Source organism: Rhinolophus sinicus, chromosome 4 (assembly GCF_057876585.1).
Source record: "Rhinolophus sinicus isolate RSI-liver-muscle chromosome 4, RSI-T2T, whole genome shotgun sequence".
Lineage (NCBI taxonomy): Eukaryota > Metazoa > Chordata > Mammalia > Chiroptera > Rhinolophidae > Rhinolophus > Rhinolophus sinicus.
Genome location: NC_142504.1, coordinates 4,605,073 through 4,624,744, shown reverse-complemented (window position 1 = coordinate 4,624,744; position 19,672 = coordinate 4,605,073). Strand labels below are relative to the sequence as shown.

The following is a 19,672-nucleotide window of genomic DNA, read 5'->3' as shown; positions in this document are numbered from 1 at the left end:
AACTCGCACGAGAGGGTCTGAGGTGTGAGCACGCACCTGCATGTGGCTGGGGGGCGGTCCTTTCCCAGGGGTGTGGCTTTCTCCTCTAGCCCAGTGATGGTCGGAAGAGTCCCGTACCAGCCTGATACTGGCCGCCCACAGGTAACACGGAAGGAAGCTGTGCTCACCCCAGAAGACACTGTCTTTTTACAAAGAATAGATTCTTTGTTGGTTAGTCCCTTAAGGATTTCCTCGGAGGGATTTACTTATGTATAGAGGAAAAGGTGGAGGCGGCCACTTTGTGGTGACTCATTTACAACGCTACTTTAAAAGTAATTTCTAATCAACTCAGAATAAATTGAAGTAATAGGAGAGGCGTCCCACTTTGAGTTTGAGAGATCTTTTTCCTATTTATACCACAGGACAGAATGGATGCCTTGCCTTCACTCTGAATTGGAGGTCCTGAATTTTCTAATAAAATCGTGGCTTTCCCTGTAGGTTTCTGTCATCTCTACCTAGTGCCTGTGAGTCAAGGATTTAAGACATTTATTACAGTACAGCATACCTGTAGAATAGTGTACAAATGGAAAATGCACAGCTTCATGAATTTTTTCCACCAAATGACTACATCTGTGTAACCAGCATCTAAATCAAGAAACATGACAACACCAGCATTCCAGAAGACCCTCATCTAAGGGAACTATACATAAAATAAAGAAGACAAAATAGACAAAAATAAACGGGGTGAATAGAATGGTACACACACAAAAACCTAACCACTTGTGACTTGAACAGAATATAAACTTAGCACGTGCAAATTAATCCAAAAACTGCAAGAGGGCATTGGTTTGTCCAATCAATCAATCTCTGTCTGTCTGTCTGTCTGCCTACCTATGCTCTCTGTCTACCCCTCATTCCCTTTTCCTCCTCATTTCTTCATGGCCTCCCACTGTTAAAGACCAAAAAATTTCATTTAGAAAAAAAATTAACTTCTACACAGTATTGTGAAAGCTATGATTTTTATAATATCACCTCACTACCCAATTAAAACGGTGAGTGTTTAGCCTAGTTTAATATTAGATAAAAATGTCAAACTAAAACTTTACTCCTAAGACATCACCATGGGAAAGGGGGGTGGGGTGTGCACAAGACCTCCCTGACACTATTTCACAACTTCCTGTGGATCTGTAATTCTTTAAAAATAAAAAGTTAGCAACAAAAAGCTTTGCTATCACAGCAAACCACCATTCATATTTACATAAGGTGGTCAGTGTTTTTTGTACTTTTTTTCCCTAAGAATTTCAAGAGTTTACAAAGTCTTCTTAACTTCTCTATTAAGTAAAACAATACTATTGAGAGAAATAAGATCAAAACATTAAGTTCAAACAAAAACCTACCCTAAAATGTGTTTTGAAAGTGAAAACCTTAATGCTTTAAACATTATCATGCACGTACAACAGTTAACAGCTTTCCTAACCACACATTTCTTTTTCTCCCCTTCTAATATTAACAAAAAAAATTCTACCCACAGAGTTAATATTCAAAGAGAGTAAACATCGGCCTCCCACAGCCTCACATGTCAGGAGCCACAGTCACTTTCCCTTGTCTTCCATGTTTTCAGATGGACACTCCCAAGCATGTCACATCCCCACAACTGTGCCATTAGGACTCCAAAAAGTTCACAGATGGAGAAACCCAGCACACAGGTTAGACCACCTTCCTATCCGTTTGTGAATTAAATATTTCATAAATCTTCTCACTCTTTAAAGCCACCATGCCGCCAGTAATGCCTGCGAGATAAATTACCATCTTTGAACTGTTAGCTTTTCCATTTTTGGTGTTTCTTGCAGCAAAAGCAATTTATTTTTACTCACGGATTTAAAACAACTTTAAAAATAACTTTTATATGCAGCTGGTAGGAAAGAGCAAGTCCCTAGCATGTGTTAACTCATGACCAGTCCACCGTGTTTCCCCGAAAATAAGACCTAGCCAGACCATCAGCTCTAATGCATTTTTTGGAGCAAAAATTAATATAAGATCCAGTCTTATTTTAAAATAATAGTAGACCGGGTCTTATATAGTATAAGACTCGGTATAAGACCCAGTCTTATCTTAATTTTTGTTCCAAAAGGCGCATTGGAGTTGATGGTCTGGCTACGTCTTATTTTCGGGGAAACACTGCACTAACTTGCCAATTCAAAAGCAATGATAGATGGGTATTTGGTGCCTTTTCAAGCAGTCCTTCTTATTACAAGCTAAGTGAAGATTAGGAAAGCTATGAAAGGTCTGAGGCTGGAGGCCCAGGGGAAAGTGGCATTCCCTGGAAGAGACGTGCAGTGGCCAAAGGCCCACCACAAACGCACTAAGTATTACCAGAAACAGCTCAATTAACTTCAGATCATATAATAACTGAAAGGAGGAATGCAGATCCATTCTTTTCTCATTTGGAAGCTCGACTGCTGCTGAAAGGACCAAGGGCTCCAGGAAGGGCATTTGTCTTCCTCCTGGTGAGACGGTCTGGGCATCCAGGGCACCATGAAGACATAAGGCTGCCTGGAGGGCAGTGTGTGGCCATCATGGCCTGTGTGCTTCAGTGACAAGCGGGGAGGAAAGATGAGCAGGACAAAGCAGGCAAGAAGTGGGGCCTTCACCGAAGCCATAAGGAAAGACCTAACATGAAAGCAGCACAGGAGCAAATCGTCAGGTTGCACAGTGAAAAGAGGAGCATTTAAAAGGCTGGCCCTGGTGCACTGCTGAAGCTGAACAATAATGAATGTCAACTACAATTATATATATATATATATATATATATATATATATATATATATATATATATATATTTACAAGAAGCGGAGCACAGCATTAGGAACAGAGACAGTGGAAATGTAATGGCTGTATGTGATGTCAGAGGGATAGTGGATGGGGGAGGGGTTGACACTGTGTGAGGGATATAAATGATAAATGTCTATTACATTGCTTTGTGCACCTGAAACTAATAAAAAAAATGTTAATAAAATAAAATAAAATAAAAGACTGGCCCCGGGCTCTGGAGGAAAAAAGGAACACAGTTCTAGCGAGGGAAAGTAAGGCCCTGCTGTGGAAGGAGGGGGTCAGCTGGGGGTGCCCTGGGAGTGCTGCGGTAGGTGTGAGGCGAGCTGAGCTGTCCCCTGCCTGGGTCCTGAGGCCTCCAGAGGACCCCTGGCGGGGGGTGGACATCTGGGGCAGAAGTGTGCCTCCGCTAAGGGCACAGGCTCCCCAGGGCAGAGGCCAGGGCCCACCTCGCCGAGGCGGATGCCCTTGGGTACATGACGTGAACGTGCCAAACACCAGGTTCTTCATGAACAGCCGGGATCCTAAAGGTCGTGCTGAGGGCTGGCAGTCACAGTGTGAGTCAGCACGTCACACAGTGATACTATCAAGCTTCTGGAATATGCCCCAGGGACAGGCCCTGGGCTCCGACCTCTACACAAGACATCTCATTTCATCCTGTCCATGGCAGCCCCATGCAACAAGCTCTGTGATCATCTTACTTCTGCAGACGAGGAAACCAGGACTCAGGGTGGTTACTCAGCATGGCCAACGTTGCCCTGTACCCAAGGTGGGGCCTGGGTCTCACCCTGGGACCTCCCTCCTCCACGTGTGGAACAGGGAAAAGCCTCAATAAATAACTGGGAGCCACACAGCAGGTCTAGAGACTGTTTGGTACATTTCCTGTTTTGTATATTGATATTTTAGCCCCCTGTACACGTTTTGTTTTTCCTACTTATAAAAAATATAACATCAAATAGGTGCTACGGATAAGGAGGTTACTGTTGTTGCCTTTTCTAGAACTCAAAAGTCATCCATTAAATGTAGTGGTGATTAGTGCTCAATCACCAGTCTAGTGCATGCTTCAGCCCATGAGTCGGACAATTAATTTCGCGAACTTGTTGCAACAATGTTGCTAACCTTTTTTAATATCCGAGGGATACTTCATTATGCATTTGTACCAACTGGACAAACAGTTAACCAAGTTTACTATTTGGAAGTGCTGAAAGGCTGCGTGAAAAAGTTAGACAAAAACGCCCTGAACTTTTCGCCAACAATTCATGGCTCTTGCATCACGACAATGCACCAGCTCACATGGCACTGTCTTTGAGGGAGTTTTTAGCCAGTAAACAAATAACTCTATTGGCATACCCTCCCTATTCATCTCATCTGGCCCCCAGTGACTTTTTTCTTTACCTGAAGATAAAGGAAATATTGAAAGGGAGACATTTTGTTGACATTCAGGACATCAAGTGTAATAGTATGACAGCCCTAATGGCCATTCCAGAAAAAGAGTTCCAAAATGGCTTTGAAGGGTGGACTAGGCACTGATGTCAGTGTACAGCTTCCCTGGGGGGGGGGGTCCTTTGAAGGTGACCGTAGTGATATTCAACAATGAGGGATGTAGCGCTTTTTCTAGGATGAGTTTGCGAACTTAATTGTGACACCTTTTATTATAAAAATGTTTAGATCGGGAAAATTATTCATAGACAGGGTAATTTTGGACACAGTCAGAATGAGTGGAAACTCAAACAAACATCCCCCTAGAGGCAGTGACCTTTGTGTTAAGAGCAAAGTTATTCCAAGAGCCCTGAACAACTGGCACAGGCGGCCTTTTGACCTCTGGCTTGGTGAATCCCCTCCACCCCACAAGTGTGGTCAATCCATGGGCAACGAAGTGTCTCATTTCCCAGTGTGAGTCAGGAACCCCTGAATATACCCTCATTTCTAACAAATGACATACACATTCCTCTTCACAGCCAGAAAACATGCAGAGAGAAATTCTTCACGGGACTCAAATCTATACCGACTAGCAGGCATGTACCATGTTTCCCCGAAAATAAGACCTAGCCGGACCATCAGCTGTAATGCATCTTTTAGAGCAAAAATTTATATAAGACCCAGTCTTATTTAAGACTGGGTATAATATAGTATAATATAATATAATACCAGGTCTATAATATAATATAATATAATATAATATAATATAATATAATATAATATAATATAATACCAGGTCTTTATAATATAATATAATATAATATAATATAATATAATATAATATAATATAATATAATATAATACAATACCAGGTACAATATAATATATACCAGATCTTATATTAATTTTTGCTCCAAAAGACGCATTAGAGCTAGGTTTTATTTTCGGGGAAACATGGTATAACCAGTAGGCAACCAGAAGCGTCTGCTGCAAAACAATACTAACGAAGAAGAATGCGGTGCAGTCGGAAGGCCACACAGAGAGGCAGTCGCCAGCCGGGAGAGCGACGCGCCCCAAATCTCTGGAGTCAGCACGTGCCCACCTGCGAACATCTCCTGGTTGCTTATGTCATGATGCTCGTTTCCCCCAAAATGTTAGAGCCAATCAGGGTCACGCCAGGGCTCCACTTGCTACACATTTGAAGGCTCAGTGAAGTGTGTGCAGGTGAAGCTCTACTCAGAGACCGAAACTTGGCTGGAGCAAATGTTCTCTGAAAGGAAATTCATCTGTAGACATGCTTTTTCCTGAGAGACACAGTAAACTTCCGTCCCTCCAGGCAAAGCCACTCCTCAGGCAGAGACATACATCATGATTCCATCGTTCTTTCTCCATCTCTAAGATGATGCCACCAGGCTGGCACATTTGGTGGCTCGTTTCAAAATCGCCATATTGTCTTTACTTTTATAACTACTCTTAAACCTAGCCTGGGCCTTTTTGGGGGGCTTGGCAGAACATCTTGTGAATAGGATGTGTGACCATCATAAGCTCTGGACTACTGTTGTTACTTTATGTGGTACCTAGTGGTTCTCTTTTAATCAAAAATCAACCTTGTAAATAGAAGTCACCCGGACTGTTAAACGTCTACAGACGTGCATCCAGCCTCCCCCAGCCTCCGGTGCTCACCACCACCGGTGCCTTGCACGTGTGTTTACCACCCGCTCTGTTTCTTCCCTTATCGTCTGGATGAGAGGAGGCAAACCTAGAAGGGAAATACAGTCCAACCTCTTCCCAGCACAAAGTCCCAGGAGGAAAGAAAAACAATCCCCCAAACTACAAGAGCATAATACACTCCTGGCTCCTCTCCCCACACCGGCACCCCATTCTCACTGGCGCCGGGGGCACAGTCAGACCTTGAATTCATGACTTCTTAATTCCCTGGCTATAGTTTGAATGTTTAGCTTTGGCAACTGGGAAACATTATGAATATTTAGTAGCCATTGCCCAACAATCTAAAAGCCTAGCTTTCCTAGCCAAGACGGGAAGAACAATGCATGTACTCTTTCACGAGGGAAGAGGGACTCAGAGAACCACCCAGTCTTCCATACATCTGAGGCTCTTCTCAAACCAGAGACATCATGAAGTTTGCACTTAAACAAGAGTCTCTAGAAGCCAAGAGTGAAATAAACAGCTGAGGAGCTCGTCTACCTGACAATTCATGTTGCCCGTTTCACTGACTTGCTCAACTTTCTGTTCTCTGGGCAAACATTTGTTGATTAAAGGTGAAACGACACAACTTTTGCCCAAGTTAAGTTTTACAAGACGTAGAGGCCCAGTTACGAAAGCCACCCTGAAATCGATATACTAGCTGCCTGTTTCCTAGCAGAGCTCACCCCTTCAACAAGACAGGGGTCATCTCAGGCTCTGACAATCAATGCGTTCTCTTACAGGCTCTAAACGTGCAGTCCACAGTGACAAGTGAAAGTCCATTACTCAGCTTACACGTGGGACTTGCGCCCACTTCACTTGATAATTATGAAATAGAAACATGCTTTCAGGGAATTCTGCTTAATTACTGGAAAGGTTCCACTGTGTTAGGAATAAGCAATAACAACAACAACAAAAGTTCTTTCCTTTTTAATGGAGGAAAATGAACACTGTATCCTCAAGTTTCTTTGGGAAAAGGTGTATCACCATCCACGAGAGCTACTGACTGTCACATTCCACGTTCCATTTGTTTAACCAAGAAAGCTCCGCAAAGTGAATAATTTTGATTTTTGCAATAACTTCTCCTTAAAGCTAATGCTTTCAAGTACAATCCCAGTCGGAATGGCTTGCTAGACAGGATGTGACATAGAAAATGAGCAGTTCTGGAATGCTACCCTATTTGCTAGGTTTGTCTCTTTCCGTGATAGCTGTTTATACACCCTAATGAGTTTAAATGTGCGTTTCATTCAAATCACAGAAATGACTCCCCACAGATCTGTGTAAGTGAATTTCCACATTTTGCCACAGGCACTGATAACTGACCGAACTGCTACAACAAGTTGTTTTCTCCCCTTGTTTTTTCTTCAAGTATTTATAGGTCTGGCAAATTTACAGAGGCCTATGATACAACCTTTAAAAAGTCAGACTTGTAATTTCTAAAGTAAATGTTTTCAAGGCTCATCAACTCATTGCCCTATGTCTTCTGGAATGGGTAGTCATAATACATAGGCAAGAGACTTCACGCTAAAAAAGACTTCGTAACAAGAGAACATGTGGAAACGGAACAAAAGTGGAACAGAGCACACAGAAACTGTGAGGAGCATGGCGTGTAGGTGAGAATTACATGTATGTGATAGAATTACAACAGAAAACTGAGGGACACAGAGTCTTTTGATTCATGAACACGGTTAACGGCGACCAGGAGGCATCAGTAGCTAAAACTATGGCGTCTCAAAGAAGGAGGAAGGGGAATTCTGGGGACCTGTGAACTGGTTCTGGGACACAGTGTCTGCTGCACAGCAGGAAAGCTCCTGGCACCTAATGCTGACCAGCAGTGGGGTCCCGGGCACACTGCAGAATTGCTGGCAGCCTGGGTCCCTCACCTTCAAATGCGGGTAATTACCCCCAGCCTGCGGGGCTGTTAGGAGGCTCAGAGAGAGACGTGAAGGCATTGGGGCAACTGTAAAGGGCAAGGTATTATTATTATTATGACATCAGTGCTTTAGCATCTAAATTACAGGGCCAACACACTCATTACCGACATGTTTAAGTACATATCTTGCATGCATTTATATTTGCTTTTAATTTCATAGATGTTTCAGCTGGAAGGGGCCTTGGAACCATCTAGTTTACTTATTTTATGGAAGTCGAAACTGGGAAGGTAGATTCTAACCTGTTTACTCTTCCTATTGCAACTAACAACAGGTTACAGGGAAAAGCATTACAGTAAGCTATGTCCTAAGAAAAACTCCTTTAGTAATACCACTCTGTAAGGAATGAGACAGGCATGTGCATAGTGTCTTAAAAATAATTGGAAACACTGACTGCCTTGATACTTTCTACCTTTAAAAAGTTACATAGTAGTGGATGGCCAGTTAGAGCACCTGCTTTAGCAACAAGGTCGCAGGTTTGATCCCCACATGGGCCACTGTGAGCTGCGCCCTCCACAACTAGATTGAAACAACTACTTGACTTGGAGCTGATGGGTCCTGGAAAAGCACACTTAAATAAATAAAAGTTAAACAAAAAAAAGTACGTAGTATATTTTTGCAGTCATTTGTCAAAGTTTTCTTTCTCAGTGAAGATGTACTCACAGCAGCTTGCAAACAAGAAAGAAAGGGAAGAAAGGAGGGAAGGGAGGAGGAAGGAAGTGAGGAAGGGAGAAAAGACAGGCTAAAGTAATACATTATTCTCACTCATAAATGTGCTCCCTGCATACAGTCTGTTAAAGTACCAGAAAATGGCAGCAGAGATAAAGAAATCGAGAGGTAACTATGATTCTCTATTAACTTTGCAGCCAATCGAAGCCAAGAAAAAAGTTCTGAAATTCATCATATTTAAAAGCCCCTGAAAATCAATACCTTAAAAACCAACAGGTACCATAATAAGTCTTCAACAACCACCTTTTGTTTTTCTGTCATTCATCTGGACTTAATCAAAAGTAGAGGAAATCCAGGGTTCTGTTTTGTTTGTTGTTTTTCTTTTAAAAGAGATGATAGTTGTTTAACGTTCTAATACAATGTTAAAATACACTTTAGTAAAAAAAGAAAGGATCTTGCAAGTTAGTACTAGAACAAACTTAAAATAGTTTGCCTAATTGATCTTGCTCAGAACAATTTTAATCCCCTACGATGGCTTATGATGTGAGAGAATGAACTGGGAGATACTGCATACGTGCAGGAAGCCACGGCGACGAAATCTCCCTCCAGTTTTCAGGTATTCAGTGGTTGCTAATGAGCATAACCAGGTTGTTGACAGTAAAAGAATCTTTTTGAAGCACTTTCTGAAATCCCATGTACCATGATAAGACATGTTCCTGGCACACTTGCCTGTCCGTAAGGACCTACACAGACTCAATAAGTGACAGGTTTTAATTCCAGACACGAAAATACTGACAAATATAAGAGTAGGGGCACAGAAACGAAAACATGCACAGCTGTCACATACAAATGTCAGTGTGTCACATTGGAGAGACTACACGCAATGCATCAACTTTCTTCAAAACCTGTAGTGAAAGAAAGGAACTTGAGCAAACGGCCATAATGACATCATGCGTAAGGAAATACAACTGTTAAAGCAATTATGACATCACCCACATGTGCAGGCCTGTGTGTTCGTGGTAGTAAAACCTTCAGGTATCACATTTCTGCTTTTAAAATAAAACCTTTCAGAAATGCTCTTCACACAACTGCTAAGTAAACAGTGGTCTGGACCCACTTCTCTATTTCATTTTACATAAAAGCAGGCTATGGAGGTACCTTAGCACCAGCAGCCATATTGTATCCTTGGTTACAACTCTACATGTTTGTTTCCCAATAATGTCTGCAAATAAACAGGTAAATCTGTGCAATTTTCAACAGTGAACCAGGAAGTAGAGGCCTTCTAATTCACATATGGCAGTGGCCCCATTAATTAGAGGGGTTTTCTGAGTTTAATGTCATTTAACATGTATTTATTGTGTCTAGGATTATGCAGATTTGTTTCCTTTCTCCCTTTGCTTTCTGTGGTAGGGGTCAAATACAGGATGTGAAGTAGTCATTTTTCTCATTCCTAACGAGTTTTAGGGACAAAGCACGGTATTGGAGAGAATGTTCCAACTATCAACTGTAATACAGACTCTAGTTCAATTCTTCATGTCTGGCTGTTACTTACAGAAAAAAAAAAAAAAAGACCAAATGACCATTTTGACTTTTACATGTAAAATGTGTCACCTCTCCAGCATTTTACTTTTAACATTGTAAGTTTCCTCGTGATTATTTGGAAAAATCAAGCGGGAAATTTCTAAAACCTTAGCATGAGCTGTAACCAGACATTCCCATTTACAAAAAGACATGCAATGGCAGGCTTGCTGCAGGAACACGAGCCCACAAGTACCTTCTCATTCTTTTCCCTTTGCCTGGAGCCTAGGCAAAAATCTCATTCTCTGAGATCCAGCTAAATGTTCTCCTTTTGAGAAACTGGCCCCATCACAGAGATAGAATTAGCCGTTTTTTCCCGGCTCCCGCTGAAATCCCAAATCACACTTATTATAAGGAGTTGCATTGCAGTGAGTAGTTCATGAGCCTCTCGCCCGCCTCAAAGATGTTATCTTCAAAACTCCTATCTTGCCCCTTTAGTGTTCCCAGAACCCAGCACGAGGACATGCGGTGTGACTCTCTTGTATTAGTATCTCCAGGAGGGCTCGTGAGCCCCGCCCCCATAGGGTCTCATTCAGAGGCTCAGCTTCTGGGTCCAAGAATGTGCACTTCTATCTATCGAGTTCAAGATGCTGTCGCTACCTTAGAACCAAACACACTGAGACAGCTACTGTAGTGAACTTTTCATGGATTAATTCATGGAAAAAAAAGTGCAACTTTGAGGCTGATTTACCAACGAAATATAAACTGTTCCTGGATCTTGACAAAGCTCATACCATGAGTAAGAAATGGGAGTCAGAAAAAAGACAGAATTTCTTCTCCTCCGCAAGCTGCACATACCACTTACTCCACTCATCAGAACTGCCCAAGGAGTTTTAAAAAATGTGTGTGCGGCTCCCTCCCCCAGATTTTGATTCTCCTGGTCTGGCGAGTAGCAAGGCATCCTCTTTTCCAAAAGCACCTTGGATGATTCTAAGGTATGTTCAAGGTTCAAAAGCTACCACTCAAAAAAAAAAAGGAACAAGAGAAAAAAGTCAGCTCCTAGCCTTTTGGTTTCGTCACTCATGTACAACACCGAGTACTTGGGTGGTATCGAAATAAGAAATGCGGGTTCCTGTCTGAAGCTTTGCGGAGATATACAACGCAATTCCCAGCACATGTATATGTCTGGTGCATTATTTATCAGTGGCTGATAACTGCCAACCACAGCCACCTGGTCCAGAAGGCAGCGGGGAACCCAGAAGCCTGCCTGGCTCAATATGGATGGTGACAGTGAACATGTGACAGGCTGGTGGCAGCTTGCACTAGGGCCAAAGTCAATACCTGCAATTGAAGCATCTAAGGAAACAACAATGGAAGGCCATGCTGCTCTCTTGGGCACCAGACATCTATGTTCTACTGCCTCCTGGACTTTTCCATCTGAGCACTTCAAATCCCTCCAAATATTCACAGCCTCCATGAATGGATTTAGTGTTTTGGGGGCTGCCAAGTCAGAAGCCTGAGTGTCATCCCGGGGTTCTCTGTTTCTTAGACTCCTCACCTCCAAATCAGCCCGAGCCAGTCACCTGTGCTGCACCCTCACTGCTCTTGCTCTGTCGTCTCTCCACACCTGCACTCATCTCCCCGTTCCCACTGCAGCCTCTGCCACCCCATCCCCACAGGGCTGCTACAGTCATCTTTCTAGAACACCAAACGCATCCCGCCAGTTCCCAACTTAAAACTCCACAGGACCCTCCATTCGCACAGGAGCACAGCGAAACGTCCCCAGCCACTCGTTTCTCTTCCCTTCGCACTGAATTACCAGGGCTCTTCAGAACTGTGCCACTGCTGGCACCTCTGGGACATCCCTCACGTCGTCTTCTGGGGAATACCCACAGCTCTTTGCAGGCTCAAACGAGAAATCCCTTCCTTCCAGTTGGGGCTATAGCTGGTCCCCTCTCCAGGTAGAATTAAAAGCAAAGACTATACCAGAGACTTCTTTATCCTGTACAGAATTCGAGCATTGCTTCTGTGACATTTTCACACCTGTTATCTATAGATCTCTCCTCCCCTAATTGACTTCCAGACACTTAAGGGCAAGTACCATGTCTGACTCATTCCTACAGCTCAAAATGTGGACGGAACAGTGCACATTGCTCACCATGGTTTGAACATAAAGGAAAAAATGCAAACAAAAGCCTAAGTTGTAATAGGTAGCAATATTTGCCCTTAGACTAGAAGGACAAACAATAGTGGTTAACATACGTCATTATTTATACTAAATCAAGGCCATGTGTGCTCACTAGTCCAGTAGTAACAGGTTGCAATTGCATGTGTATTAAGTACAGTGGACAGGCATTCTCATCTAACCATCAGTCCCATAAATTGCAATTCAGGGCTCTTATTAATGAGAAGTTCCAGGTATATTCAGAAAAGACACTTTGACTCCAGGTCTTCCTGGGACAATTCACCAGAATAGGGTATAATGTGGAGCCAAGAAGGAAATTCTACGGCCCACCCCATGTTTTACATACAACTTTCTTAAGCAAGCTGCTGACACTTGGTAGGAGTAAAATTTATTTTAAGCATATGCAATCCACAGATGCTCAGGCAACAAGGTCAGGCATTTGATATCACACTTCGGTGCCTTCAGAGATTCAAGTGTCAAATCCCACACTTAGCTTCTAACTGGGCTCAGTAAACAAGCCAGCAGTGCTCAGCAGCCCCAACTACCTCTCCTGCTCAGGGAACGTTCTCGACAACTGCATCGAGCGTGTCTATGTACATGTGTAGGAAGGAAGCTGTACCTAATGACTCTGAAAAGGTGAAAAGAGAACAAGCTGAGATTTATACTCTATTCCATTTGTGTTGATGGTTCAAGAATAAACTAGTCATAATTAGCTAAGACCAAAGATGTTCCTTATTATAATTTCAAATGTCCACACGTGACAGAAGGAAACAAAATGGAACTCGTTCAGTACAGATACGAGGAGCAGAACCTAGCATTCAAATTGCATTTATGTGGAGACAATGCATGGATGAACCATATTCTAGAACCTCGACTTTTCCTCAAAACAAATCCCCATCAGTAAAATCTAACTTTACATAAGCCCATTTCTACTGTACTAAGTCCAAATTAAAACACAACCACAAAACACACAAGTACAACTTTCACAGCAAGCCACAAAGCAAGGGCCAAATGATTTCTGAGGTGGGTCCTTCAACAAGCTGGGGGTCCCCAGCATTCTGGTCCCATCTCCATGTCAGGGCCTGGGGCACCAGTTGTGGGGCAGTCTTCCCTTAAACGCCCATAGTCACCCATGCACTATTAGAGCTGGCTTGCTGCTCTTGCCAAAAACGTTTCAGACACTAGCTGCTGGTCCTGGAGCATAGATCAAAGGAAAAACAAACAGTATTTTCTTTTTAAACAGGGAGAAATCCTTCATCTTTACTGTCAGTACCTCTAAAAACATTTCAAAACATGTTGGCGCTGTCACGTGGACCAAGTCTCATTAATGTAGCACCATGGATGTTGGCAATCGGCTTCTTTAAACTTCAGAATAAGCTTTGAAGCATCATGGACTATGAAACAAAATACATGGAGCCAGAAACGACCATCCAAAGTCAAGAATGTGTTCAGAGGTGGGGCAGGGAGGCTCGCTGGGTTGGGAACTCCTGACTCCTTGGAACACACACCAGATCTCTTCTAGAACAACATTTTCTGTACCTTTCCATTTTGCAAGAACAAGGTGCTTATTCAACATTCCTCGAGCGATCTCCATGTTCATTGCTGGGTCGGTGACTGAGATGCCACCAGGAAAGGCAGCCAGAGTGACTACTGAGTAACTATGAGCAGGGCTCTAGACTGCTGACCAGGCGGCGGTTTGTTCCAAGTTCGCAGAAGGGACCATCCTAAGAAGCCCAGTCCCTGGTCCATTCCCTCCCCCTCCCAGCAGCTGACATTAGACACTCACACACACCTAAACGGGCTCTCCTGAAACCACAACTCACATAAAGCAGTGGAGACAGCTGGCTACAGAGGGCTCTGGGCAAAATGGCCTAAGTTTAAATCCTGGTTCTGCCTCTCACAAGCTATACCAAAGTCACTTTACTTCTCTGTACCTCAATTTCCCCTCATATGCATGATGGACGAGTCACAAGGATTGATAGGACAGTTAAACTAGTGTCTGACAGTACTAAGTACAAGAAGAAGAGATTATACCATACCTCAGAGCCAAACAAACCTAAAATGAGCACATTTTCTTGAATAAAACTCACTGAATTTGATTGATACGGGTCTTTAACACTTTTTGTAAAAAAAATCTCATTTTTGATAACTTACCCCTTAAATTTTGGTCTTTAATGTTACTTTCACTGAATGACATTTGTTCGCCTACTCTCACCATCTTCTTTTTCAGGAGCATTCCGCTTTAAGCAAGTACAGGACCAACAAGCAAGTTAAGTGGTATTTCGATTTTTCTCAGAAACAGATCTCCACACACTAATCCTGGGGCTCAAAGGGGTAACAGCGACGCACTGGGGACATTTCTGGAGAAAAGTGATGCGTGAGGTGCTCCAAGAGTTTAATGCAAAGGATAGGCGTCCCCTGCAGCGAAAATAAAGAAAGACACCTGCCCGAGGGGCGGCCCTGGTCAGCTGATTCAGGAGCAGGACCAAAGGGACCATTTCACAGCAGGGAAGAGGGGGCGTCAGACTCCGGAGGAAAAGCTTTCGGTGAAAAAAACCAATCCATTATTATTGAAATCACCTCCGTCTCCTCTTACAGTATTTGGCAAGGCTGGTAAAGCTCCCGATGTTCCGGAAGCGCGTTTTACTTGGGCGTCTCCGCCAATCGCCCCTGATTGCCTGGCATCCCTCACACCTGCGGCCCAACAAAATCACCTGAGGAGCCTGTACAAACCCGGAAGGCCAGGTCTCACCCCTGACCGAGGAAATCCGAATGTCTGGGGGGTGGGAGCCAGACATCGTTTTTTTGTTTGTTTGTTTGTTTGTTTTGGGTTCGGTTTGGTTTTAAATCCCAAGTGATTCTAATTTGCACCCAAGTTTGAGAAGCACGGCTTTCGGCCCTGACGCTCCCCCAGCGAACGCGCTCAGGACCAAACCCCACTCCCTGCGCCAATGACATCAACTGCAAGTACAGACCTGACTCTTGGAACCCGGCTGCAGGATTTTGAAATTGTGCAGTTAAACCTTCTGAGACATGTTTCTTGTGTCAAGTGGGTTTATGGTCGGTAGTCACGAAGCCAGACTCGCTCATGTTCGCTCTGGACACTTGGCACCAAATCCGGTTTTCTTTTTTTTTTTAAATTAAGTTTAATATTTTGGTTGGCCCCAAGTCAAATTTTTCAAAAAGCTAAAAGAAATGTCCCAGAGAGAAAATCTCGGGATTTTCAAAATAGGAGCCCTACTTTGAAAAACTGTGGTGTCCTGGTCCCTAGGAAGGTGAGCACCGGGACCCAGCTGTCAGCTGCAGCCGGTCGCACCGCTCTGTCCGGCTCCACCCCGAAGCCCACAGACGTGACCAAAGTGCTGCAGGTGGGGGGCAAACCTCGGAGTTCCCAGGAGGGACAAGGGCCGCGGACGATCGGGAGGGAGCTCGGGGGTGGCGCGGGGGGGGGGGGGCACGCCCCAGTGGCCGAAGAGGACACTACGTCCCTTGCCGGGAGCCACAGGTAGTTAGCGACAGAGGCGAGCTCTCCGGGCCTCCCACTTCGAGGCTGCAGCTCCACGCCCGGGAAAGGAGCGAGCCGGCTTCAGTGGGAGACCCGGGAGGTCCCCCGAGGGAGTCCCGCGTCCTGGGCGTCCCGAAGCCCTTGGGGGGCGCGCCCCGCGAGCCTGGCCCCTTGAGTGGGCAGCGCGGGCGCACGTGCCCGGACGCCGGCCGGCACCGCGGGGACCCGAGCGGCCCCCTGCTCCGCACCAACTTTCGCTCTAGGAAGCCAAGCCCGCGCAGGAAGGCAGGAAAGTGACGGGGAAAAGTTGCGAGCGCTCCGGGAGCGCCCCACACCCCGCCCGCAGCCCGCGCCCGGAGCCTCCCCTCCTCGGGCCGCCGCAGACTCGCCCAGCTCAGAAACGAAACGTCCCGTTCCTCCCACGGTCCCGGCCAGAAGCGCAGCCGCTCCTCAAGGAAGCAGGAAAGGAGGGCCGGCTGCGGGGCCGGGCGGCGCGGGGCCGCGGACACGCCCTTACCTCTCTTTTCCTCCAGCGCCGGGCTCTCTGGGAAGTGCGCAGCCAGCAGCAGCAGGAGCGCGGCTCCCACTGTCCCCGAGGGTCGCATCGCTGCCCCCAGGCGCTCGCTCCCGCTCTCCGCGATTAGTCCGAGACGGAGTCGGGCGGCTGTGCGTGGTGGCGGCGACTCCGGAGGTGGCCTGTCGTCCGGGCTGGGAGGTGGCGGCCGCCGGGGCAGGATCGCTGGGCACTCGCTGGGGACTCGGGCAGCCGGGGCCGCGGGCGTGCACACGGTGCGGGGGGCGGAGGCTGCTGCCGCGGCGCAGCGCTCGGAGCTGCCCAGACGTCTAGCTCGCGGGGCGGGGGCGCGGGGAGTCTGGGCTGGAAGGAGGAGGGACCAAGAGCAGGGGGAGGGATCGCGAGGAGCCAAACGCCGGGAGGAGGGAGGAATAACCAGCAGCGAGGACCGCAGGCAGGCAGCCGCTCGGAGGGGCAGACAGCGGTGGCCCCCGCGGGCCCCAGCGCTCGGGTGACGGCGCGGAGCGGGGAGTGGGCGGCGTGCGGGAGCCAGCGGGTGTTCCTGGGAATTCGTTTCCGAGAGGCGAGTTCCCAGCGCTGTGCGTCAGGACCCAGCCCTCGCGGACTGGCACTGCTATCTCGGTGACCCAGCCTGCGTCGAGCCATTCTCCCCACCCCTTCAACTTGCAGAGCAAACTTGTACCAGCTCCGGTGACCTGGCTGAGCCTTATGCCCAAGGCTGGATAATGGCACGGATGAGGAAACCACCCCTTTATTCTCGCCCAACTCCCCCGAAGCACCCGGGGACCCTACTGGAAGCCGAGACTGGCTTGGCAGCCAGGTGGTTGGTTCCTCGCTGCGCCCGCGGGCCAGCCGGCTGAGTTGGGGCTCTCAAGTCGGAGGGTCCTTCACAGCCCGTCAAGCATCCTCAGAATCGTCTGAAATGAGGGCACCCAGCTCCTGGCACAGAGCCGGACCTTGGGAAATGTTAGTTGAATGAATGCATGAGTACCGAGGGAGCCCGCAGCTTTCCTAGGCCGGGAGCCAGCCAGGGGTACTTGACAAGCAAATATTCACGGTAAATTACTTTGTAAAAGGCAGGCGCTTAGATAAAGGCTTGATATAAACACTAGAGATGCTTTTATGCAAACTCGAGGTGCCCAGTGCCCTCAGACAGCCATGCGTGACTCAAGCAGGAGAAACACCAGGGAAATTGGCTAAGGATTTGGCCAGAAGAAATTAGGCTTTCTTAGCTGCAGAAACTTGTGTAAATTCCTTTAGCAAATTCGCTCCTTCACTACAGGACAAACGTCCTGGGGAGGGGGGCATTCTACAGCCAGACCCCCTCTGTTCCTCATTAGACCCACTGCTGACATCAGGCCTGATGGGCTCTGGTGTCCCCCTATTTAAGCAGGAGTCACAAAACTGAAGTTAGTGGAGTTACAGCCTGACCTTTGGTGTCACCAGAGAAGGAGGGTCATCTTCCCATCCAGCAAATGCAGGGCACAGGGTGCCTCACTGTCGGCACAGCCTGTAGTGTTTACTCTGAATTTAGAGTCATTTGTGTTTGTCCCTTTGTTTGAGGACACCAAGACGGCCCAGAGCCCTCCGAAGCCCTTTCGCCCGGATGAAGACAGCTCTGAAGATTCTGCAGGTGGTGTGCTGGGTTCCCTCCACATGTGCCAACAGGGTTACATGTTACATGTAATATTTAACAAGGCAGCCTGTGAAGAAACACAGCTACAGAGGTAACACACGTCAGAGAAGGGTAAATCAGAGACGCAACAGTGGGACACAGCACGAAGCTGGGGTGAGTCTTACAACGGATTCCGTGCATTTACTCAACAAGGCCACCAAGTTGGCTCCAGAGCCTTCTGTCAAGGAAATGCCATGGCTGGCACAAAGCATATTGTCCGTTTGTTACAACACCCATCAATTGAAACGGCAGCTAATTTTGAAGACTGCGCAGGAATTTCACCCGTGAGTCCACGAGGAGAAGACAACGTGTGAAGCCCTGCGTGTTCTCAGAACCACCCTTTTCTAACAGGAACAACCTGTGCAGCGAGCGCTGTGCTGTTATCACACCCTTCCATAGGATCTGATGCCACCGCAAGAAGCAGAGCTGTGTGAAAGCAATAACTCGAGGAGGCAGAGCTTCTGGCGCACAGACCCACCCTGGCTGGATCCATCCTCCCGGGGACACCTTTGTAAGGTTTGGCTTCCTCCTTGGAGTTGGCAACTTAAGAGGTGACATTCAGGGTGACAGGTCGCGGGGTGCACAGGTACCTGTGGTGCTTGTTAGGTACAAAACTGTGACCGAGCTGGTGGAAATGACGTCTTGAGAGCATGGAGCTTTGCCCAGACTGGGTCTTGCATAGCTGCTGCTCGGGAACGCAGTCTCTCTGCAGAGAGTGATCCCAGGTCACGTCCCAGGCCACCACCACGGGAACAGCGGGAGCAGCCTGACTCCATGTCACTAAGTCCTGATCCCCTATGAGCGAGGGTGCACTTTTGTCTGCCTTGTATAGCAAGATGAAGCCGTGGGTTGGAAAGGTCACCCGTGGAACCTGCTCAGTGTCCCAGAGCATGCTTCCTGGTCACGAGGCCAGCCTTGAACCCAAGTCCCAGCCACGTTCTTCATCCCTCATCACTGAAACTTTTCCATAATTGAGGCAAACAGACTTCAGGATCCCAAATTCGATTTCAGAATATCTGGAAACTCTCTAGAGAAGGTACAACCCAAATCTCGCGTTGGCCAAAAGGTTCCCGGAGAAAGCATCCATGGCACCAGATTCACCAGGACATACCGAGGCTCCGGTATTTCCCATAGAAAACCTCACGTACCCATCAATTTTCCTAACATGCGCTGTTCTTTCTCTTCTCCACCGACAAACTGGAGAACTTTTTTCCTCCTCTGATGAGCAGTTTTCCTCTTAGAAGAGGTTTCTGAGCATTTTAAGTAGGAGTTTAAGCCTTTCTAGAAGGACCATGGGAGTAGTCCCCCAAAGGGGACGAGAACAGGGCTTTGTGGCGGGGTGAAGACAGCAGGCCTTCACATATTTAAAGTTCCATCTTAGGCGAGAGGCATTTGACCACCTGTTTTCTCTGGCCTTTGAGGTCAAAGCAAGAATTGATGAGGAAACACATCAAAGTGGCAGATTTCAGAATTTTTAAAATGACCTTTCATACACTAGTAGAGCTGTTTGAAAGTGGAGTGAGCTGCCACCGAGTGGAATGGGGTGCTCCATCCCTAGAAAGACGTGTATGCAGGAGAAGTACTCAGGGAAGTTGTGATGAAGGACTGAACCAGGTCCCTTCCAATCCTAGAATCCTGTAAGAACATGCATTTCTAAAACAGCCTTCCATTCCAATATATTCACATTCCACAGCTCTTCTAAAGACATTTTAAGAAGACAGAA

At 46.5% G+C, this 19,672-nt stretch overlaps 1 protein-coding gene across 2 annotated transcripts in view; it reads right to left on the bottom strand.

Annotated features, from left to right (window-relative positions):
- The window catches only part of EGFR (epidermal growth factor receptor), a 158,166-nt gene extending 141,588 nt beyond the window's left edge, over positions 1 to 16,578 (bottom strand). Inside the window, exon 1 of one of the 2 annotated variants that reach the window (XM_019726357.3) lies at positions 16,257 to 16,578. In XM_019726357.3, coding sequence (XP_019581916.2) covers positions 16,257 to 16,344 — 88 coding nt within the window. In that variant the 5' untranslated portion in view covers positions 16,345 to 16,578. The remainder of the gene's footprint in view (positions 1 to 16,256) is intronic. The other variant, XM_019726356.3, reaches the window with a different exon arrangement.
- Positions 16,579 to 19,672: the final 3,094 nt, after the last annotated feature.